The 24,804-nt window shown below is 40.1% G+C and overlaps 1 protein-coding gene across 3 annotated transcripts in view; it reads left to right on the top strand.

Annotated features, from left to right (window-relative positions):
• Positions 1-24,804, top strand: part of HOMER2 (homer scaffold protein 2) — a 108,825-nt gene that overhangs the window by 61,122 nt on the left and 22,899 nt on the right. For all 3 annotated transcript variants that reach the window (XR_012154019.1, XM_073304048.1, XM_073304047.1), the window contains exons 3-5: positions 9,573-9,704; positions 18,752-18,844; positions 23,324-23,463. Coding sequence is in view for 2 of the 3 variants with exons in the window: in XM_073304048.1 (XP_073160149.1) it covers positions 9,573-9,704; positions 18,752-18,844; positions 23,324-23,463 (365 nt within the window). In the remaining variant the exon portion in view is untranslated. The remainder of the gene's footprint in view (positions 1-9,572; positions 9,705-18,751; positions 18,845-23,323; positions 23,464-24,804) is intronic.

Genomic DNA, 24,804 nt, shown 5'->3' with positions numbered 1-24,804 from the left:
TCCTCTTATCGTATCTTTTATAGACATTCTGTTTTCAGCCTGCTGATCCATTTACCTGCCTAATTCTGTCTCTCAAAAAATAAGGCCACCCCCATGTTCAGTTACTCATGTCAAGCCAGGCCTACAGTCCATGTGGGGAAGTTATTCCAGATTAAGGATATGAATTTAAAATGCAAGAGCTATTCTGTGTTAACTCCTGTGTGGGTACTCTTAGTGCCTTTTTCCAGTTTAGCTTAATCGACTTCCAAAATATACTGGCTAAAGGACTAGCTACTTTGCAGCAAAAAGAAAAGGAGTACTTGTGGCACCTTAGAGACTAACCAATTTATTTGAGCATAAGCTTTAGTGAGCTACAGCTCACTTCATCAGATGCATTCAGTGGAAAATACAGTGGGGAGATTTATATACACAGAGAACACAAAACAATGGGTGTTATCATACACACTGTAAGGAGAGTGATCACTTAAGATGAGCTAATGTCAGCGGGGGAGAGGGGAAGAAAACCTTTTGTAGTGGTAATCAAGGTGGGCCATTTCCAGCAGTTGACAAGAACGTCTGAGGAACGGTGGGGGTGGCAGGGAATAAACATGGGGAAATAGTTTTACTTTGTGTAATGACCCATCCACTCCCAGTCTCTATTCAAGCCTAAGTTAATTGTATCCAGTTTGCAAATTAATTCCAATTCAGCACTCTCTCGTTGGAGTCTGTTTTTGAAGTCTTTTTGTTGTAATATTGCGACTTCTAGGTCTGTAATCGAGTGACCAGAGAGATTGAAGTGTTCTCCGACTGGTTTATGAATGTTATAATTCTTGACATCTGATTTGTGTCCATTTATTCTTCTACTTAGAGACTGTCCAGTTTGACCAATGTACATGGCAGAGGGGCATTGCTGGCACATATCACATTGGTAGATGTGCAGGTGAACGAGCCTCTGATAGTGTGGCTGATGTGATTAGGCCCTATGATGGTGTCCCCTGAATAGATATGTGGACACAGTTGGCAACGGGCTTTGTTGCAAGGATAGGTTCCTGGGTTAGTGGTTCTGTTGTGTGGCGTGTAGTTGTTAGTGAGTATTTGCTTCAGGTTGGGGGCTGTCTATAAGCAAGGACTGGCCTGTCTCCCAAGATCTGTGAGAGTGATGGGTCGTCCTTCAGGATAGGTTGTAGATTGTTGATGATGTGTTGGAGAGGTTTTAGTTGGGGGCTGAAGGTGATGGCTAGTGGCGTTCTGTTATTTTCTTTGTTGGGCCTGTCCTGTAGTAGGTGACTTCTGGGTACTCTTCTGGCTCTGTCAATCTGTTTCTTCACTTCAGCAGGTGGGTATTGTAGTTGTAAGAATGCTTGATAGAGATCTTGTAGGTGTTTGTCTCTGTCTGAGGAGTTGGCGCAAATGCGGTTGTATCGTAGAGCTTGGCTGTAGACAACGGATCGTGTGGTGTGATCTGGGTGAAAGCTGGAGGCATGTAGGTAGGAATAGAGGTCAGTAGTTTCCAGTATAGGGTGGTGTTTGTGACCATCGCTTATTAGCACAGTAGTGTCCAGGAAGTGGATCTCTTGTGTGGACTGGTCCAGGCATCTGAGGTTGATGGTGGGATGGAAATTGTTGAAATCATGGTGGAATTCCTCAAGGGCTTCTTTTCCATGGGTCCAGATGATGAAGATCTCATCAATATAGCGCAAGTAGAGTAGGGGCATTAGGGGACGAGAGCTGAGGAAGCATTGTTCTAAGTCAGCCATAAAAATGTTGGCATACTGGGGCCATGCGTGTACCTATAGCAGTGCTGCTGGTTTGAAGGTATACATTGTCCCCAAATGTGAAATAGTTATGGGTGAGGACAAAGTCACAAAGTTCAGCCACCAGGTTTGCCGTGACATTAGCGGGGATACTGTTCCTGACAGCTTGTAGTCCATCTTTGTGTGGAATGTTGGTGTAGAGGGCTTCTACATCCATAGTGGCCAGGATGGTGTTTTCAGGAAGATCACCGATGGATTGTAGTTACCTCAGGAAGTCAGTGGTGTCCTGAAGATAGCTGGGAGTGCTGGTAGCGTAGGGGCTGAGGAGGGAGTCTACATAGCCAGACAATCCTGCTGTCAGGGTGCCAATGCCTGAGAGGATGGGGCATCCAGGATTTCCAGGTTTATGGATCTTGGGTAGTAGATAGAATATCCCAGGTCGGGGCTCCAGGGGTGTGTCTGTGCGGATTTGTTCTTGTGCTTTTTCAGGGAGTTTCTTGAGCAAATGCTGTAGTTTCTTTTGGTAACCCTCAGTGGGATCAGAGAGTAACGGCTTGTAGAAAGTGGTGTTGCAGAGTGCCTAGCAGCCTCTTGTTCATATTCCGACCTATTCATGATGACGACAGCACCTCCTTTGCCAGCCTTTTTGATTATGATGTCAGAGTTGTTTCTGAGGCTGTGGATGGCATTGTGTTCTGCACGGCTGAGGTTGTGGGGCAAGTGATGCTGCTTTTCCACAATTTCAGCCCATGCACGTTGGCGGAAGCATTCTATGTAGAAGTCCAGTCTGTTGTTTCGACCTTCAGGAGGAGTCCACCTAGAATCCTTCTTTTTGTAGTGTTGGTAGGGAGGTCTCTGTGGATTAGTATGTTGTTCAGAGGTGTGTTGGAAATATTCCTTGAGTCAGAGACGTCGAAAATAGGATTCTAGGTCACTACAGAACTGTATCATGTTTGTGGGGGTGGAGGGGCAGAAGGAGAGACCCCAAGATAGGACAGATTCTTCTGCTGGGCTAAGAATATAGTTGGATAGATTAACAATATTGCTGGGTGGGTTAAGGGAACCATTGCTGTGGCCCCTTGTGGCATGTAGTAGTTTAGATAGTTTAGTGTCCTTTTTCTTTTGTAGAGAAGCAAAGTGTGTGTTGTAAATGGCTTGTCTAGTTTTTGTAAAGTCCAACCACGAGGAAGTTTGTGTGGAAGGTTGGTTTTTTATGAGAGTATCCAGTTTTGAGAGCTCATTCTTAATCTTTCCCTGTTTGCTGTAGAGGATGTTGATCAGGTGGTTCTGCAGTTTCTTTGAGAGCGCGTGGCACAAGCTGTCAGCATAGTCTGTGTGGTATGTAGATTGTAATGGATTTTTTACCTTCATTCCTTTTGGTATGATGTCCATCTGTTTGCATTTGGAAAGGAACTTTGCAGCAGTTATTCCATTTAATTTCCACATGTAGACAAGTTCTTGGTTGGAGCAGGTAAATTGGAGGATATTCAGACCTGGTGGATATTCTTGCAGAAGGTTCCTGTGTATAGGAAATATTATTACCTTGGAATATGTCCTGCTTGCGAGTTGCCACACCATATAGGTATGCCTACCACTCTGCCAAGATCCCGGTGGGGTCTTTTTCCTCTTCCTTTTGGAGTTGAGCCTCTGGGATCTTTACTCCTCCCTTATTTTAGAGGAGCAGGGAGGAGTGCTCGTCTGGCAAGCAGTGCCTGATGCCACAGGGCATCTGTTCAGCACCAGGCCAACCTAAAGAAACCTAAATCCCAAAGATCCCTTAGCTCCATTCTGTTGATCTTCAGCTGACTGACAATTGTGCTGTTTTTAAATCCCCTGCCCTATCCATGACTTCGTGAAATGGTGACAATACGTAATGTAATGAGTGATTCACAAATATCTCTATTTTTTTCCTTTACCCTTGCTTTTGGGAGGCATGCTGGCATTTTTGTACTGGTTCTGCAAGTTGTACATGAGTAATACATCTGTGAATCAAGAGAGCCACTTTCTGCCCAGTGCAGTGCTATCACACAGACCTCAAACTTCTTAGATGCCAAAGTCCTACAACTTTAAAAAAGTCTCTGTGCATCTCACAAGCATTTTGACAACTTACATCACCCATAGTTTCTTTCTCTTTTTCTACAGGTTTATGCTTTCTTGTAGCCTATACAATTTACTTATTTGGCTGAGTCTCTCTGCATGAAGGCTTTACCATAGATGTCATCTGCTGTATGTGTCTTCATAGCTTCCAGCATATTTATGTTAACTTTTATCCAACAAACATTCCCTTTTTCAGGCCATTCTGTTAAAGTATCTAGAGTCAAATATCACTTTGAGAACTTGCTGTCTGGGCATTGTAGCACTAAGCTTGTACTGAGATGGGTTGCATCATGTTTTTTTAATTATTTTTATTATACAGGATATCCATTAGGGTTTCCTCTCTTGCTGAAGGAGGTGCGATTAATATAAATTGTTTTATATAGACATTTCAGGAACAATAACTATCGATACACTTAGTATAGATGTCAAAGTAAAGAGTGATTCTTTCTTTTACCACACATACAGAACTTAGTTTGTGTGATAAATGAGTTTATTATTCTTTAAGGGTGCTTATTACATTACTTTCTTCTCTGCCCCGTCTCTAAGGAAAACTCACTAACTGTCTCTGGTCTTGATCATATTTGATTAGATTATTCTGCCAAGAAGCTCTATGACCATTGAACCTTCAATTCTGGATTAAAGGTTGAAAGATTATTCAAGTTTCTGGTACAGCCATAATTGCATCTAGTGCTTGTATTATATTAGTGCAGCCCAAATCCAAAATTATTACATGTGTCTGTTGGATTTGCTGGGTCATCTTTTCTTACAGAAATAGAATAACAGATCCAGGAAGTTACAGATGGAGAAGTCCTGTCAGATTATTCTGTCCATTGCAGAAGTTTTTATTGAAGTGAATTTGCTAATCTAGTGTATAATTTAGTTTTGAGTCCCAAGCAAAGACGTTTCCATCACTTCCCTTCGGAGATGATTCCACAGACTAATGGAGCGAACGGTCAGACAGATTTTCCTGATATTCATTCTAAATTTATCTTTTTAATGCGCGCCTCTTATTCTTTCTTATAACCTTGTGTCTCTCTGTCCTTTCTATTCTTAGTGTTTACAGTCTTCAAATATTTATAGGCTACAGAAACATAGAAATTAGAGGTGTTTTTCATCTCTAAATATTAAATGACAGGATTTTCCAGGGTTGTGGGTTTTTTTTACTTGTTAGCTTTTTGTTTAACTATATGATACTGCAGCTGTTAGCGGCAATGTCTGGATTTAAGAGATTTTTGACTCTCTTCTCCTAACAAACCTGTTCTATGCAAAAAGAATGGAAGGATTGTCTGCTGTTTGAAATTGTGTCCTATGATGTATTGTATGGTACTAAGTAATGTTGGAGCACTATTACATGACTGCTGCTCCTTTGGGAACCATGTTAAAAATCAAGCTGGGTATCTCATGAGGTTATCTTAGTGAGCAACCTCTTAAATAAACACAATTTCCCTCCTGCATGTAACATTCAAATTCCAGTTCCCACTTTTATTTCAAAACCCAATAGAATTAACTGTCTTTTAAATCTGTTTTTCCAATAGAGATAAATAACGAATATACAAAATGTTGGTCCCAGCTGTGCGTTGCGTGCTATTAGTGTAGTGGCAGAACAGTTTGGACACAACCACTCTTGCTTTAAGCAAGTTAGTAATGCAGGGACACTAAGATGGAGCTGTTTTGTATTATGTATTTGTGAATACGTAAGGCCTTGTGCCTGCTTCCTCTCCTCTCTCTCTCTCTCTCTCTCTGTTTGTTTTAAGTACACTCCCTTCATATCCATAGCACACTGGATAGTTCATTACAGGTAAAAGCATCTCTGCTTTCAAAAAAACGGAAGAATGTTCAGATAATTGAGTGAACCTGTATGCTGAATATTCTTAGGTGCTTTAACACAGCAGTCTCTTCGAAAGTGGACTTTTCCTGATTGTTTTCCTATCAGAATCCTTCCCCCCTGTTTGTCCAATTACCTGACTAGATGGAGATGGGTAGGAAGAACAGGCAGGTAGTAAAATATTATAGATATGGTTAAAATGGCCCCTAACTTCTCTGAACCAATTTAGTGCATTTCTAGTTTAGTCTCTTACACCTTTTATTCTCTTACTTTCCTGTGCACAAAAAGAAATCTTAATTAAGTAATTGGCAGACTAGGGAGTAACAGTTAGAGCCAGCTCACTGGTAGTTTCTTAATTGCAGCTTATAAAAAATAGATGAACTGTCAGTTCCTTGAAGATATCTGATCACTGTGCAACATTTCCTTGCATTTTGGCTGCCAAAAAAGCTAAACTTTGCCATGTTTAACAGATAGCACCTAATGTTTTTCACTTCCTTTCCCAAGCAGGTGTTGTTACGTGTCTACAACTCACTGTCTTAGTCCCTTTATAGCTTATTACACATTATCATAAATGATACATCTAGCTTTATAGTTCTAAGAAATGTAAATATTTATTGAAGGATCTTTTCAAAGTAGCTTTTTGAAAAATTTTATTGCTCTTTCAGTTTCTGTCCAGTGAGTGGGGCCATTGTCTGTCAGTAATGGCTGCCATTTTATGAATATTTTCCTATGGGAGCCCAGTTTAAGATGCAGATTAGGATTCAAAGAATAGTTTTAACCACTTGAAAGCCTTGGAAATGTTGAGCATTTCTAAATTCTGAAGTAAATTTTATAATTGAAAAAACTTGATTTCATTTGTAGTTGGTTTAACCACTTAACATAAATGTTTTATTTAAAAAAAAAACTATTTCCCATAAGCAGTTTAGAAATGGTGGCTTTCGTGGCCTTCCAACGGTCCTATTCAGTATCCTCTCATCAAGATGGCATATTCATATTGCATTGACAATTAGTTATATAGATCACTTAACTAAAATCCTTAGGGTTTTGCTCTTCTTTGCATTTAGATGTAAAGGCTTGAATATCTCACATTACACTTGGATTTTCTTTTGAATTGCAGCTGCTATTTCCTTTGCTATTTCTGTGGTAGAGAAGAGTGTATCTGGAAATCTGTTTATATTTGAACCTCTGAGTCAGCCATTCAGAAAAATGTAGTATGAAAGATCAGTTACATACTATGTATATTAGCCACTGCCTCTGCCATTCTGATTCTTTTAAAACAAAACAAAAAAAGCTTCAGAAGAGTAACATCCCCCTGCCCCCGTCTATTTTAGTTCGTTTGTCAAAATGCAGGGGAATATCTTCAAGCACATTTGTGTTTGGTTGCTATTTGGATCTGTATTGCTGTGCACTTCTTTTTTAAAACTAATTTTGTCGCAAATCGCATGCCATGAAGTGAGGTGATAAATATATCTATGCATATCGCAAAGCATTATGGTATGTATTCAGAAGAGGAAATAGTAGAAAGAGGGAAAGAGTAAAGTTGACTGGATTATAAGAAAAAAATAGGAGCACTAATGGCAAGGTCATAAAAAGAACAGGAGGACTAGTGGCACCTTAGAGACTAACCAATTTATTTGAGCATAAGCTTCCGTGAGCTACAGCTCGCTTCATCGGATGCATGCTGTAGCTCACGAAAGCTTATGCTCTAACAAATTTATTTGTCTCTAAGGTGCCACAAGTCCTCCTTTTCTTTTTGCGGATACAGACTAACACGGCTGCTACTCTGAAAGGTCATAAAAGTTAAGAAAGGAGGGGGGAGGAGGAATCATATTGTGAATTGCATAGAACACTTTTTGCTCAATATAAATTATAGTTTAGAAAAAAATTCTGCTTGAAATACATCATAGATGGTGTTGCCAGGATACTTCCTGATCGTGTTAATTAAACTGTCCTGCAGATATAGCTTAATTAGCATATAATTTGCATATTGGACACAATGGTGCATGTTCCTAAAGAAAGCTCCTCTTCTACTAATAGACCGTTGTATTCAGATACATTTTCAAGGGGGAAAAAAGTCTTTAGACATAACTATATTTTCTTTTTGCAACCACATGATTAAGATCTGTCCTAATGAACTGATGTATATAAAACCTGCGTAGTAAGATGGTATTTTATGCTAGCTTCAGTACATTCTTTTCCAGATCCCCCTTTGATAGCTTTCCTCTTGTAAAATAGTACCTTATTTCATGAGATGCCCCATTGCTTAAGGTACTAATCAAACTGAGCAAAAGAGGCAGAATCTGGCTCTTGAAGATATCATTATATACAGTTATTGATGCTACAGTTCACAACTCTCCCAGATCACCTGGGACAGTCCTGAAATTAAGCACGGCTGTGCTGCTCATTTGGGGCTCCCTCCTCTGGAGTTAACCCCCTTAGCACCTCTGGATCAGCTTGCATGTCTGCCTGAAGTGACATAGTGGGGAGCAGAGCGCTGATCAGAAGGCAGTTCCTTGCTCTGCCTACCTGTGGAGAATGCTTTTCTGATTGGCATTCTGTGGCCTACTCTGCCCAGATGCTTCAGCAGCAGAGATCAAATGCTGCAGGAGTGGTTCACTGCAGGACAGAGGCAACCAGGACAAAGGAGGAATGAGAGAAGAACCAATGGGGCAGCGAGCATGCTCGCAGATGGAGGGAAAAAGAGCCAGGGAGTCATTGAGAAGAAGGGGACAAGGAAGGACAGGGAACAGAAGGGAAAACATAAAGACAATGGGAGAGAGAAGAGTTCAGAAATGGTGGGGAGGAGAAAAACAACAAGGTGGGAAAGGAGAGAGAAAAATGACAATCAAAATATTTTCATATTTTGTGTGTGTGTGTTTATAAAAAAAAAAAAAAAACAGTCCCTACAAAGTACATCCTTCCCAGCCCTGGTGCCTGACTTTCACCAGCCTAGCTCCTTGTGTGGTCATTTATACATGTGCTAAGTAGGTAAATGGCTACACAAGGTGCTAAGCAGCAGAGAATTAGGTTCCTAGTGCCTATGAAATGCTAAAAATGGAAGTGCTGCTGTGAGTTCCCAACAAAGACCATGCCCTTCAGCCCAGAACTCTTGGCCTTGGATGTGCCTGGCCCTCACACCAGGTATTGGAAGCTGTTAAAAGAGTATGTAGAGGTGTTTTTGACTGGCCATTTATTATAATGCTTACTGAAAGTTTTATGGGAGCATCTAATAAATACATTCATTTACAACTACAGCCATTTACAAAGAAGATGATAAAACAAAATATGGCAAAATACATTGGTCAAAAGAAATTCCTGGAAATTGGAAGATTGCAGAAAAAATCCAAACAAAATGAAGTTAGCAAGAGAGGAGAATAGAAAAAAGACATCTCTGTCTTGAATCTGTAACATTCCTATAGAAATTGCATGGACTAATTTTGTATTTTTTCCTTGTATTAATTATTTTTATGTCCAAAGATTTTTCCTGTAATTCTCAACATTACCAGCCCAGCATTCAATCAGTATTTCAGCTCCTCAAAGGAAGCATTTTCCTGATGCTCTGTGAGCTCTCTTTTAATAGTAGTGGATTACAGAAGAAAAACATTTTCACTCATATCATTGCTAAAGTAATCTACTTCCTCTTTGACTATGTCAGAGTTCTAATTTCAATGAAATAGTGCAGGAGTAGTAAGCTGTGGGACCACAGTGGCATTTTTTTAAATAAAAAGTTATTGAGCATGTGAATCAAGTGACAGTCAAGGTATTAAAATATTTCATAAGTAAAATCCTTCATGCCTACCGCAAACTCCAAATTTAGACTGGGAACCTGCTAATCATTCTGAATAATGATGTTGCTAGAATATGCATTTCAGGTGTTGCTTCTGTATCTAATTCTTTTTTCAACTTTTTTAAAACAGGTGATTATAAACAGCACAATCACACCTAATATGACCTTTACGAAAACATCGCAGAAGTTTGGTCAGTGGGCGGACAGCAGAGCAAACACTGTGTTTGGTTTGGGTTTTTCCTCTGAACAGCAGCTAACAAAGGTAACTGGGCTCATTTTATTTCTGAAACAGCAGCTGTGATTCTTGTGAATTAGGGAACTGCTGCACTGTCGGTACCAATCTGGTAGGAGTCTCACAAATTGAATTTATCGGTAGCTCATTAATGATCTCTTCTTCTCTATGTGCAAGTTGTTAAACTCCTAACTATCCAGTGGTTGCTTATAGAGCCTCAGTGAAGGTTACAAAGTTCACTGATACAAGGATACATTTTAATTTGATCACCTGTGGCCCTCTATAAAAGCAAAAGCTATGAGATTTTGAAGCTTAGTTTTTTAGATGTTCTCAAATACAGTCTAAGCGGTTTCTTGGCATCTCTTTTCCTAGACTATGTGCTAATTTTATATAAAAACTACATCAAAAGAACATTAAGGATACAAAGTGAAGCACTAAAATGTCAGAAAATGCCAACGTTAAGGCTGCCTATGCATGCTTAACTCTACATCTATGTTGCAGAGAAGTCTCTATTATTTTAACAGACATCCAACTAATAGGCTTATTTAGAATCCAAAATTGTCTTCCTATGAAGTACATATGGCCTTGGATGTAGTGTAGTGGTGTACTGGTTTGTGTGTTGATGAGTGAATTTGACCCATAGTGGCTGGCCCTTTGATGTTAAGGGGACTATTACTACAAGTGACTATAAAGAAAAGTTGTCCTTTATCTCAGCTGGGGTAAGCCTGTGCTTTTGAAGCAGAAGGCTGAGGATTGTAGTTCTAGCTCCCCTATGTCACTTGTCTGCAGAACAGGTTACAATGAAGGCTTGTAAAATATCCAGCCGACTCTGGTAATGAATAACTAGTAGTGTAAACAATACCTCTCACAGTGATTCGATTAATACTTTTCAAACGCAAGTCAAGCAACCAGAATGTTTGTTCTCACAATAAAAGAAGGTACTTATCTAACACATAGTTGATGTTTTAAGCATGAACACTCAACCCTTATTGGCACTGTTTTATCAGTTAACCAAATATCACGTCCTTGGGCATTCCAAACAGTCTCCATTACTCTCCTTTTGTCTTCTTGCATGTTTTGGTCTGAGAGGTACTAGTGTTGAAATTTTAAAAGCTGCTTCTTGGGTCTGAAACAGCAAAGACTGACCATTGTAGGGAAAGGAAAAGCCTGTTGGATGTAATGTGTTTACTTTCAGTCAATTGGGTGACTGAATTCTACGTGAACTTATTTTTGTTAAATTGGTCTTACTGAGTTCATGCATTTTCCACACGACTGCATTTTTTGCAAATATTTCACATTTGCAAAAATGATCATGCAAAATTGTTTTCACTCTTGGGGTGACTAGAAAAGTGTCCTGGTAACCATCTGGTTCTCCTGGAATGTTTATAGGACTAAGTCATTCAGTAAAATGAAAAAATATTACCTGCTTTAAAAAAAAGAGAATGTATCTGTGGCAATGCTTCAGGAAACTTATCTCAAAACAGAAGAATCAGTCTTAAAAGGAATGTGTACCATGGAGTATCTTTCGGCTCCCATGAGAGAGAGGTGTGTGTATTAAGTAGAATGGGAATGTAAAAGGATTAAAACCTATCCAGAAGGCAGATGAGGTGATTGTTGGGCGTGCAGAGGACAAATATGCACCGAGTGTGGAATATACATTTCTTCAGAAATAATTTTGGAGTGATGGCAATGGTCCAGAATTCAAAGGTAATAGTGGCAGGTGACTTCAATAGCTGTCTGGCCACAATGTGGGATAAACTACCAATGAGACAAGGTCCATCTAAAGAAGCTCAAATTCTGGAACTAGTATATAAAGAACAGGACACAATGGAGATTTGGATTTTGCCTTTTTTTCTCTGAAACTGCGAAAAACACTTACTAGAATAGATTTAATTTCAATATCTAAAGATTTCCTACATGAAATCTTATTTGAATGGAATATCTCTGACCCTGTTCCTGTCTTCATGAAAATAAAGTCCAGTTCAGGATTATTAAAAGCTGGAGATTTAGTAATATATAAGTTTAGTAATATATAAGTAAGTTTTGTTAAAAGACCCAAACTTTGTGAATGAAATGGATAATTGATAATTATATTAAGGACAATAGCTCACAGGATATACCCTGGGAGCTAGATGGGAAGCATTTAAAGCAGTAATAAGGGGACATACTATCTCATGCCATAGTTATAGGGAAAAAAGACATCGGCAAAACCGGGAAGAGTTAGAGGAACAAATTTTGCAGAAGCAATGTGTCTAATAATGTAGACTTAGTCAAAGAGATTAAGAATGCGAAAATAGCATTAGAAGTATTGACAACAATAAAAAACAAACAGGCAACTCCCTCGTTTGCCAAAGGCTCTATGAATTGGGGAACAAATCAGGCAGATTACATGCCAGACTGCTCTCTAACAGAAGACCCACAGCAGCCGTACCATACTTTAAGGACAAAAATGGGGTACTCCAAAGCAAGCAAACAAAGGGATCAATAAAGTACTAGCATTCTATTTCCAAGTGAGATACACTAGCAGATATGTAAAGTGGAAGATGTGGGAGGAAACATACTGCAAGATATTAAAATGCCCAGACTGACACAGAGTGAAAGGGAAGTACTAGATGGCCCAATAGCATAGGAAGAAATAATAAAAGTACCTAGCTCTTATGCAGCACTTTTCAGATGGAGAAACTGAGACACAAAGGTAAAGTGACTCACCCAAGGTCACCCAACAGGCCAGTGGCCAAGCTGAGAATAAAACCCAGTCCCCTAAGTCCCAGGCCAGTGCTCTAACTAGTAGGCCACAAGTGATTTTTTCATTAAAATCAGGGAGGAGTCCTGGGCTGGAAGGAGGTACCACTGAATTCTATAAAATATTAAAACACCGGTAACTCCCTTACTAGCAAGTGCACTTCAGTCTTCTGAGGCAACAAAGTCCTTACTGGGCACCTTCTAACACACAGATGTAGTTCTGATACCTAAACCAAACAACACTTATCCAATCCAGCATCGTATAGGCCTATCTCTTTTTAATAAAGAGAGAGTAAGATTCCATACCTTATTTGTGGAACACAGTAGTTATTGAGCATGCAGATATACTCCTCCCATGCATGTACACTTTTTTGCATGTGGACCTTGTCATAAAGGGGTGACAAGAAAGAGCTGATAAGAAACTGTTTTTTATTTTTTGGCCCCAATCACCTGACAATAGGCCACAGTTACAAAAGTTTTTAATAAACCTGTCACATGACAGGGGTCAGTGTCTAGGGTTGCCAGGCGTCCAGTTTTCAACTGGAATGCCCAGTTGAGCAGGGACCCTGGCAGCTCTGATGAGTAATGATGACCGGGCTGCTAAAAGACCGGTTGGCGCACAGCGCGGCTAAAGCAGGCCCCCTGGCTTTGCGCAACTCCTGGAAGCAGACAGCACGTCTGGCTCCTAGGCACAGGTGTGGCCAGGCTCCGCAGCTCCCATTAGCTGGGAATCAGGGCCAATGGTAGCTGCAGGGGTGGCACCTGTGGGCAAGGGGGTGTGCATAGCCCCTGGCCCCTCTGCCTAGGACCTGGACAAGCCGGCTGCTTCCGGGAGCCGCCTGAGGTAAGCGCCGCCCGGCTGGAGCCCGCAACCCGAACCCTCTCCTGCACCCCAGCCCTCAGCCCCCTCCAGCATCCCAGAGCCCACACCCCCCAGCTGGAGTCCTCACCCCCTCCTGCACCCCAACCACCTGCCCCAGCCCTGAGCCCCCTCCTGTACCCCAAACTCCTCATCCCCCACCCCACACTGAAACCCGCACCCCAAGCCTCTGCCCCAGCCCTGAGCCCCCTTCCGCACTCCAAACCCCTTGGCCTTAGCCCAGAGCCCTGCTCCTGTACCCAAAACCCTTCATCTCCATCCCCACCCCAGAGCCCTAACCCCCTCCTCCTGCACTCTGAACCCTTCATTTCTAGCCCCACCCCGAGCCAGAGCGGGAGTGGGGCCTCTGGGCAGGGGGCGAGGCAAGAGTTTGGTTTTGTGTGATTAGAAGTTGGCAACCCTATCGGTGGCCACTGACTTAGGTTAGCTGTCAAAAAACAGAGTCATTGTCCTCTGCTTTTGTTTAGCCATCTTTTGTTCCTCCTGTAAGACAGGCTTTCAGGCATGGATTAGGTCATATGAGTTTGGGGTGGATAGTGTAGCTGTTGCTTTTGTGTAAATAATCAGCTACTTTGTTTGGAATCTGATATTCTTGCCATCTGCATAACTTTGTTGTTCTTATTGTAGAGCTGCTTCAGTTCTCGTTTCCTGATATACAGCTCTCTTGTAACTACTTCGGGGTTAATTGTTTGCCTAAGAAGCTTATTGGCAATAGGTTTTTGGTAGTTTCTAAGATGGTGATCTCCATAAAGAACCATAGTGAGGTGTGTTTCTTCTGCCCACCACAGCTTTTTTTAATTGAATGCTTTGCTGTTTCTCCTAACTTTTCTACCAATCCATTTGATGACAGAGATGTGACATGGCGTGCCTGAACTGGTATATCAAAGAGAATGGCCAGAATGAGCCAGTCATTAATTGTGGGCCATTATCTTAACTCATTCATAAAACATAAATGGCAAATTTCGTACAGCCTAGTTTCCAAGAGCTTCCTGCAAAATGAGCTGGCAATTAAATATAAATGAGACTGGTTGGGGGGTGGGGGTAGCAGCTGTTTTATAGCTCTGGCACTGGAGCAACTTGTGCTTAGGAGGAATAAAACATAACACCAGAAATGTAAAACCTAAACATGTAAAATGTAAGGTCTACTAAAATATATATTTCTGTGAATAACTTTCTGAAGATTCAAGTTACTTTCAAATAATTCATATTATGTGACACTTATTAGCACTTTCAATTCCTCATTAAATATCAGCAGGGGAGATTCATAACCAAATATAGCATTTGTATGATACACCTTCTCAAGACCAAAAAAGCTTGTCAAGATTTGGTAGCAACAAATCCTTCCTTTAATACAGCCTGTGCCCACAGTTTACTGGACTGCTGTGAGATGTCATATATAATTCATAACTGGCTGCAGAAGCTGGGGCTGGCTCTGAAATGTACTTTCAAACCTGCAGCAATGATTAGTTGCTGTTTTCCCTTCCTTCTACCTCCTTCCCTTTCTCCCTTCCTTTGCTAATTTTGGGTAGGTTTGTCAGCCCAAAAGAGTTCGTTTGAAATAGCCAGAGCAGTGGAAGTAGGGGAAAAGAAGAGTGAGGATGAGGAATGAGGCTACTTTTTGAAAGACTTTAAATAACTAAACATACCTCCACCCTCAAGAAAATATCACTTTCTGCTTACATTTCTTTATTTTTAAAAATATTTTAGTAGGATCTTACTGAACTTACAATTAGCCATTTTAATTACAAAGTACACATTAAAAGCAACCAGCTTTTATGCTGGTTTAATAACTCATGGCCTATCTAGATCACAGAAGTGACATACAGGTTTTAATACCAATGGGCTGTGGTCAGGGGGCATAATATATTAAGAATTCTCAGAAAATAGGATCGCTGTGATTCTGCAGCCAGCGGTGGATTGGGTTTATATATATTACCAATGCCACAAAAGTTCCATAGACACTCTGTAACCTCCCTCAGAAATGTCTTGTCTGTTGCTGAAGTAGCAATTGGCACTGGAAATGGTGCAGACATTTAGTCTGCCACTACGATGGCTACACAGTTAGAAGAACAGTCAGGTGTTAGTCTTTCATTTCTCACAAGAGCTAAGTGCACCTATCAAACCGTGGAAAGCAGAGATTGTTTAGTGGAATCCAACAGGTGTAAATTAGGCAGAAAAAAGACATTTCTAAAGAGGAAATATCAAAACTGTTTATGCATTTGTTAGCATTCAGTGCATAAAGTAACAAACTGAACAAATAGACAATACTTTTCATTATAATTTCAGTTGCAATAATCTCTAACTCTAGCCACAATATTGGGTAAACATAATTCAGAAATGTGACTGTTTTTAAAATGAAGATGTCCCTTTAAGTTGGTGGACAATTCCTTTGTTGGTCTTTGCTGCTAGAAGCACATTTATTTAAATAAAATGCATTAGTAAACTTTAGCTTTGACTAAAATCACACAACAGACTGAGATCATTGTTGGTTATATGTTAAAGAATGTCGGGGGAAGTGGGGGGGTTCATATATAATTTTTTTATATGGAACGGTGGAAAATGTTCTCTTCACAGCGCACATTATTTTTCAGAGCGGTCATCTGTGTCCATTATGAGGATAGTTTCAGAAATCAAATTTGAAAGATTACTTTTTTCCAGTTTTTCATCTTTTTTCTAGTGCACTTAGACTCATGGGAATTTTGATACATAAGATTTATTGTAAGAGAGTGACTCAATATAACATTAATATATACTCTATGCTGACTTAAAGATACCCAAGTTTGGAGCTTATTTTTGACACAATATGGTAGAAATAATCTGCTTGTTATACATGTTTTGGTAACAACAGTTGCAACATAAAATGTATTTTACCTAGAAAGGTCAGGGTTTCATGACTCAAGGACAAAATATAGTGCAGTTGTATTCAGTGCATTTTATAGGTCTCCAGATATAGTGGAATCGCATGTATACTACCTGTACATTCCTTCAAATAGTAAACACTTTTCATATGCAACTCCAGCTGAAGGTGACTGGACTCTGGAGTTCAGAGTTTTAATATGTACCTTCACAGATCATATTCGCAGCCCTCTCTATATTATATCTAAAATTCCCCTTGGCTTTAAGCACATGCATGCCCATCCAACGGAATCCTGTGATGACTTATGTTTAATGGTAATTTCCACCCTGTGTGTGTGTGTGTTATATAATATGTTATCTACTGATGTAGTTTTATCTAGGTTTCTTATTTATAGATGGCATACAGAGCAACACCTGTAGTTCTGGCCACCTACTTGGTTCTGTTCTAAAAAGGGTCTGTGGTTACTGACGTTCTCAGAGTTTTACATTTAGGGCTGAAATTTGGCATGCGTAAGAGCTGAATTATGGTAATCGATAAAACTAATGATCTTGCAATGTTCTAGCAGCAATCTGCGTGTGTGTGTGTATGTATGTATGTATATATATATATATATACACATATATAATCAAATGTGTATATACATAATAGAATGTTGTTCAGGGTAATCCTGTCTCTGACAATGGGCACTACCAGAGAAAGGTGTAAGAACCCCATAGTAAATGTGTCAGCTGCTGAAGCATGTATCAAATCACTATGTGGCCTTGAACAAGTCATCTCTCTCTCTGCCTCAGCTACCATGCTTGTAAATTTGAGGTGATGAGAGTACTTACTTACCTGTGTTGTGTGACTGAATTCATGAATGTATGCAAGGACTTGGAGATCTTTGGATGGAATGTGTGATAAGTGCCGAGTGTTAACCAGTGTAATGGCTTTGGATAGACTCGATATAATTTTGAAGAGTTGAATCATGTGGTTTTATTAGTGGTGTAGTCTAAGGCTATATTTGAGCATCTTTTGACCTTTTTCCTGAGGGGTGCTTTTGTTTTGACACCCACTTTTTAGGGATTTCACCATTGTACTTAACAGATGACTGAGATTTCACTTTGGTACTCCCTCTTTATAATCCATCTCAGTCCATCCCTCTCCTCCTTTGAACAACATCTGTAAATGTCTTTCTTTTCAAGATATATTTTTATTGTGACAACCCTTCCCTCCCACGCCCGCTAACTCTTCCCTTGTCCCTTTCTCGGATGTAGTTCTCCCTTCTGTTCCTGGATTTTAGTGTAAGTGTAGTTTTTATCACATTTGAATGTTTGTTGTGTTGTGTTCTATTTATTTATTGTTTTTAATTATATATATTCTCAACCATCATTCTGCCATGCCCAATTGTTTCAGTGGAGAGGTGCTTAATAAATTGATCTATTCAGATGATTTTTTTAAAAAATCAATATTGGAAGGAGGGGGAATGAGCTACACTGAAGTAATAAAATGTGGCTTCTACATTTTGGATGCTATTTAGGGAAGGGAATATACCTGTCTGGAAGGAAATATGGCTGACTGTTGAGCAAGTTTCATGTTGTCTTCCCTTTCCAATATTGGAAATTTCTCCACAATAAATTCATGTACGTTTGAACTGCCTTTGGTAGAAGTGAAGGACTCATTCGAAGTGTTACAGACACCCACCCTCATACTGAATGCTTTTTATTTAGATGCCTCCCTTGCCCACCCCTTGAACCTGTGTTTTGGGGGTAGGATCCACAAAATTAAATGATTGGGGTTTGCATATAATGATTGGGGTTTGCATATAAGACCAGAACAGCAGAATGAGGCCTTCAATTTACATGGCCTTAGGATGGGCCTTTCATAAGCACAAAGCCTACTGGAACTTGGTTTTGAAAATCCCATCTTTAGATTTAACTATAGAAGCTTTACTGCATTTTTTCCCTGGTGATTTGAATGAACATTTTATGTGAACAGAAACAGCCAAAGCTTTTCAGTCTTCAAACATTGTCTAATATCTTTATTTTTAACAGCTATAAGATAACGAGACTTTTAAGAGAGAGGCCATCTTCTCCCACATTCCTGCTTTATTTTTGGGGTGGAGGGTTACCTTAATTTCACCTTCCTGCTCCTTCATGACACCCTGTCCTCAATCCCTCAAAGGTCTCACGAGCTCATTTATATTCTTTCTTTCAATTGCCTTTCCCTTCAGAACAAAAGACATTTGATAACCGTTAATCTAAACCTGCTTTTTATCCTCAAACTTTAATAGATGAACATTTTTTTAAATCACGTTCACTTTTCCCTCCAGACTTTTTCTTTCTTCAGCAATAAATAATTATTAGTAATTTCTAAAGAAACTATGGAGATATTGCCTTGCTTTCAAAACAGAGTTACTACCATCCCTTCCAAGGGAATCTGTTTTTAATTCAAATCAAGCACACACTTAATGTTTCATATCTAAAATTTAAAAATTGCCATAAGCGATTGTATGGTCATGGGTGTTTGCGGACTACAAAGAAACCATATAAAGATTCTATTCTGAACAGTTAATGTGTCCTAAATGATTTTAATAAATATCTTTCATGCATTTGGCAGTTTGCAGAGAAATTCCAGGAAGTAAAAGAAGCTGCCAAACTAGCAAGAGACAGATCTCAAGAGAAAATTGAGACCTCAAGCAATCATTCCCAGGTAAGTCAATTATCTGTAATATATGTACACACACACACACACACATATGCAGGAAAAATTATTTGAGACTAGATTCAGCAGTGGAATATACCTGCTTCTGGCAGCCAGTTTAAAGTGTCAACAAAGAAGATGGTTAAATATCATTGTTAACTATTGGTCTTTAACATTGCTGGAGGAATATTCTTTTTCTTGTGTGCTCGCTCTCCTTCTCTTTCTCACTTACATATAATAGTCTTTTCAGGAAGTTAGTGAAAAAATAACAAGGTCATCCATATATTCTTTGATATAGTTCTTCATTGTGGTGGCCACTGGGGAATGCATCTGATGAATGCATCTGAATGCATCTGATGAAGTTAGCTCACGAAAGCTTATGCTCAGATAAATTTGTTAGTCTCTAAGGTGCCACAAGTCCTCCTTTTCTTTTTGCCTCACTGCAGTATTTCAGCAATAAATAAATGGAATCTGTTGTAACACTTGCTTATGCCAGTTGCCTAACCCATTTTTTTGTTTGGTTGGGGCTGTGTTAGAGATCAGTTTGTACAATGTCACATAGCTAGCGTAATTTGAGTTCTCATGTATTTCATTGTCCAAGTTGGGTGATCCAGAGATGTTGGGTGATTATAGTTTGTCTGCAGGTGAGGCTTTACCATCCATTACTCACGGTGACTGGTGGAAAGGGAGTTTATAATGTATGTCCATGGAGTACACCTGTCTGGGACAGTTTGGTTTAGAAAGATGCCCCTATACCCAGTGTTAATTGTTTACGTTAGAATATGATGAAATCAAGTTTTATCACAAGCTTTGTCACAGTCCCTTACAATAATTCATTATAATTGCATGAAGTCGACAGCTAGCTAAGAATTAATCCTTGTTTAATGGGAACTCATTCATTGTGTTTTGCATAAAAGTGTTGCTTTGGAGGAAAGTTAGAATAACTTCTATTTAGTGATTACTTCAACTACACAATCAGAAGAGCCTTTATGACATCAGTGAGACTGCTTAGTGTTCATTTCTTCTGAAAATCAATCCCCTTGTTTAGATCCCTAAACCAGACTTAGAAGCCTGACATTAGATGCTTTAAAAAAAAAAAAAATTGTGGCCATTGAGTCTAATGTAAAGCAAAGGAAGTTAATTGAATTGACCACTGGTAAAAAGTGTGTGATGTTAATCTCTTGGGAGTAGGAAAGTGTCCCTTTTTTTTTTTTTTTTTTTTTTTGGTACTTCACAACTTCCAGTAGTATTTCTTTGCTCCAGTAGCTTAAACTGATTTTAAAATATTCTTCTGGAAAATTTTGCAAACTTTGTAAATTATATTTTTTCTCTTTGAAAAGAGGCTGCCTTTTGCCCCCAGGGCACTTCATTGTGATAGTTTTTTTTATTACTGTTCTGTGTTTTAAATGTTCTTCTTTAAATATTACATTTACTGTTACAATCTGTGTATAGTCTAGTATGCCATGAAGATGTGATGCATGTGAGAGCTGATAAGAGACTGGTCTTTATTTCCTGGTCTCACTGACTTGACATGAGACAAGGTTACAAATAGCACAGATGTGAGGGTCACTATTCACCAGTCCCAGTGGCTACTGGTGCACCCCGGGGGGAATCACTAGGCTCAGATAAGGAGCTATCTGTCATTACTTAAAGGGAATCAGAAATGTTCTTGCTTAGTGCAAATATATAACACGACATGGTATATAATATGACCTCTTATGATACCTGTATTTACTTGTACCGATAAAGTCAATGTGAAGATAAAGATAGGACTGCATTTTGATTGACAAGAAGAGAAACTTTTTTACTACTTTGTCTGGGCCACAAACAGTGGCATCCCAGACAACAGCATTACCTCAAATAGGCCATGCCAGGTAATCTGCCATTGCATTTTGTGTCACATACCTAGTATGTTATGTCACAAAAGTAAATGCTTGCTTCCTTTCGGTGACACTGAGGTTTTTTTGAGAGGGGTAGGGAAGTAGGCATATGTTTTAAAAGGGGAACAAAGATGCTGGGGGGGAGGGGCGATTATAGACCAGTCAGCCTAACTTCGATACCTGGAAAGATACTGGAACCAATTATGAAACAATCAGTTTGTAAGTACCTAGAGGGATAATAGGGTTATAAGGAATAAACAGCATGGATTTGTCAAGAACTAATCATGCCAAACCATCTGATTTCCTTCTTTGACAGGGTGACTGGCCTAGTGGATAGGGGAAAGAAGTAGATGTTATATATCTTGATTTTAGTAAGGTTTTTGACATTCTCATAAGCAAACTAGGGAAATGTGAGCTAGATCAAATTAGTGGGTGCACAGCTGGTTGAAAGACTGTACTCAGAGGTAGTTATCAGTGGTTTGCTGACAAACTGGTAGGGCATCCCTAGTGGGTTCCCACTAGGTCTGGTACTATTCAGTATTTTCATTAGTTACTTGGATAATGGAGTAGAGAGTATGCTTCTAAAATTTTCAGATGACATCAAGCTGAGAGAGGTTGCAAGCTCTTTGGAGGACAGGATTAGAATTGAAAATGACCTTGACAAATTGAAGAATTTGTCTAAAATCAACAAGATGAAATTCAGTAAAGAGGAGTGCCAACTACTACATACAGTTGGGAAGGAAAAATTAAATGCACAACTTCAAAATAGGGAATAACTAGGTGGTAGTGCGGCTAAAAAGGATTCTGGGGGTTACAGTAGGTCACAAATTGAATACAAGTCAACACTGTGGTGCAGTTACAAAAAAGGCCAGTTTCATTCTAGGGTGCATTAACAGGACTGTCATTTGTTAGACCTGGGAGGTAATTGTCCCACTGTACTCGATACTGGTGAGGCAACAGCTGGAGGACTGTGTGCTGTTCTGGGCACCACACTTCAGGAAGGATGTGGATAAATTGGAGCAAGTCCAGAGGAGAGTAACAAAAATAATAAATGGGTTAGAAAGCCTGATGTATGAGGAAAAATTTAAAAAAAGCTGTGAGACACAGTTCCCTGGGGGTTCCCAGGATTGCAAAGTTCCTCATTACTACCTTCCCTTAGTGTGAGGCAGGCTTGTCTGTGCATGCTGGGGTCAGCTCCCCAACTCCAGGGGCCATGGGCAACACAGGCCCTGCTCTCTCTCTTAGGGTTAGGCACACTCTAAGACTCAAGCTCTCAAAGAGTCCCCCTGGAGTGACCAGCCACTGGTCCACTACACACAGGATTCACAGATTTGCTGCTCCCAATGAAGCAGTCCACACCAGCTTACTAGCTTCCCTTCAGGTCACCACTCCATTTGACACACAACAGTTAGATAACGTTTACAGTGAATACTAGTAAGAATTTACTTAATGAAGTATAGAGATTTGAGAAGTAGCAAGTAAAATATTGGAAACAAATGGTTAACTGTAAAATAAAATCATAACATGCATTTTAAATCCTAGATTTAACTACCAAGATATTGTTCTAATTAAATTTAGCTCATCCAAAGTCTTTGAGTATTTTCCAGCCAGGTTGGCCATGACCCTCCTTTCACAAGGCAGAACATACTGACAGTTTTTCTCCTTGGTGAAGGATCTGGAATGTATCTCAATACCTCCAGTTATGCCCCAAACATCCACTGTCTTTACTTGTAAACGGGATACCCTCTTGCTTTTTTGTGTTTTCCTGCAGCTTTCCTCTCTTGTTGAATCTGCAATCTTCTGCTTAGCATCAGGCTCAGTAATGCAAATAGGCCTCCACTGCAAAGCGGACGATACAGAATAGACACATGACCAGCCAGAGAGAGAGAGAAGCGTCTTTTTTCCCTCCTACATAACAGAAGCTTGTTTTATCACCTTCTGGTGATGTGCCTTAACTCACATACCTTACGATGAAAATTTTCAGTACTGATACGCAATTCCTTAAACATTATGCATACATACATTTCACAGTTATTATAATGACCAGTGGGCTCTTGGTCCGTGGTATCTCTCTCACATGCCACCTTCTGGTAAATTGAATATACATACATCTGCCACAGGGGATCCTGGTAAAACTCTATAAACATCCATATACCCTCTGCCAGTTGGCACCAAGAGGTTTTTCGGTCACACTGGGCATGCTTACCTTTGAAAAAGAAGCTTGAAGAGGGGTCTGTTGAGTCTTCAGATATGTTAAGGGCTGTTATAAAGAGGATAGACTCAGAGATCAGTTGTTTTCCATGTCCACAAAAGGCAGGTCAAGAAGTAATGGGCTTCCTCTGCAGCGAGGGAGACTTAGGTTAATTACTAGGACAAACTTTCTAACTATAAGGGTAGTTAAGCTCTGGAATAGGCTTCCAGCAGATTGTGGAATCCCTCTTGTTGCAGATTTTTAAGAACAGGTTGGACAAACACCTGTGAGGGATGGTCTATGTTTAAGTGGTCCTGCCTCAGCACAGGGGCCTGGACTTGATAAACTCTTGAGGTCCCTTCCAGCCCTACATTTCCATGAGTTTATGTTAACACTAATCTGTGGATTGTGCTACAGGAATCTGGACGTGAAACACCATCTTCTACTCGGGCATCCAGCATAAATGGAACAGATGATGAGAAGGCATCTCATGGTGGCTCTGCTGATGCACATCTGAAAAGTGAGAATGACAAACTGAAAATTGCTCTAGCCCAAAGGTGAATCTCTTGTAGTATCTAAATTGCACTGAATGCCTGTGGAGTGACTCTTTGGGAGTGGTTACATATACATATCCAGGGATGGTTCAATAAGGAAACCGCTATCTGACCTAATAATTACTATACATGTTAAAAGGCAAATACCAAGGTAGATACAGGAACAGCTTACATAAAAAATGGGAAGGCGATCAAAAAAAGTGGTAATAGGATCTGTGTTATTGCCTGCCTATTACCCACATCATTGTAAAGGGAAATAAAAATGTGTCCTATTTTAGCATAGCCCATATAGTCATGTGTTGTTTCTGTAGCAATAAGGGACTTGTAACAGGGTTCACTCACCACTCTGGCACCTCCTGCTGGCTGTCATGGGAATTAGGTCTGCATGTTAGTGTGCCCTTTTCGGGTGGTGCCTCACCGCCGTCACTCCTGCGCTAGGACCTACGTCTCTCCAAGGACCGCGGTGTCCTCTTCAGCGACACAGCCCTCCGGGGACCTGCAGTCCGTTGTTCTACCACTTCCCTTAGTGGCTACTTTAGTGAATTGTCTGGCCACTTCCTTGTGGCCCCAGCATCCTCTTTGCTCTTGCCTCAGGGCCTCAGCCTGAAAACCCCATCAGCCAGCCAGGAGATGACTCTCGCTCCTCTGGTCCCTGCTAGTAGCACTGCTCTGTCCAGAGTGCTGTTTCTCAGCCCTACAGAGACACAATCCTTCCTCCCTGGGCTCCCAGCAGAGAACTGCCCTCCTCTGCCCTGTAGCTCCCTTTCTATATGGGCCTGCTTGGCCCTGATTGGCTGCTCCCTTCAGCCCTTCTCTGATTGGCTGCCTCCTGCACAACCTCCCTAGGGCTCTATTAACCCTTTAGAGCCCAGTGTGGGGTAGGTGCCACAGGGGTAGGACAGGGGTATACACGTACCAGAGTGAACTGCGTGTGGCTCGCAAACCTCTTCATGAATTCTAATTTACTTGTGTTCCTAAAAAAAAAGCTTTGTTTCACGTGTGAACTTTAAATTGCTGACAGATTGGGAGGCGTTTTGATATACTGCTAAAATGTCTGCTCTTTAAAGGTTTAAAATGTATATATTTTTCATTTACATTAATAATCCTCAAAGGTTTGCTTACAAAATTTAGACCACTGAATATTAAATAGTCATAGCTTACAATATCTAGGTTAATAGTATTAGCAGAAATTAGTCAAATGTTATTGCATCAATTTAAAACCACATATTAGATGATTGAATTAGCTGACTTTAGTAGGTACTACTTTTGTCAAATTGGGAGATTTACCATTTCATTTCTTTCTGATTTGGTGCATGATGAGAGAAACTCTCTTAGCTAGTGATA

The sequence above is a fragment of the Lepidochelys kempii genome, chromosome 10, assembly GCF_965140265.1.
Source record: "Lepidochelys kempii isolate rLepKem1 chromosome 10, rLepKem1.hap2, whole genome shotgun sequence".
Taxonomy (NCBI): Eukaryota; Metazoa; Chordata; order Testudines; family Cheloniidae; genus Lepidochelys; species Lepidochelys kempii.
This window is presented reverse-complemented; position numbering and strand designations above follow the sequence as displayed.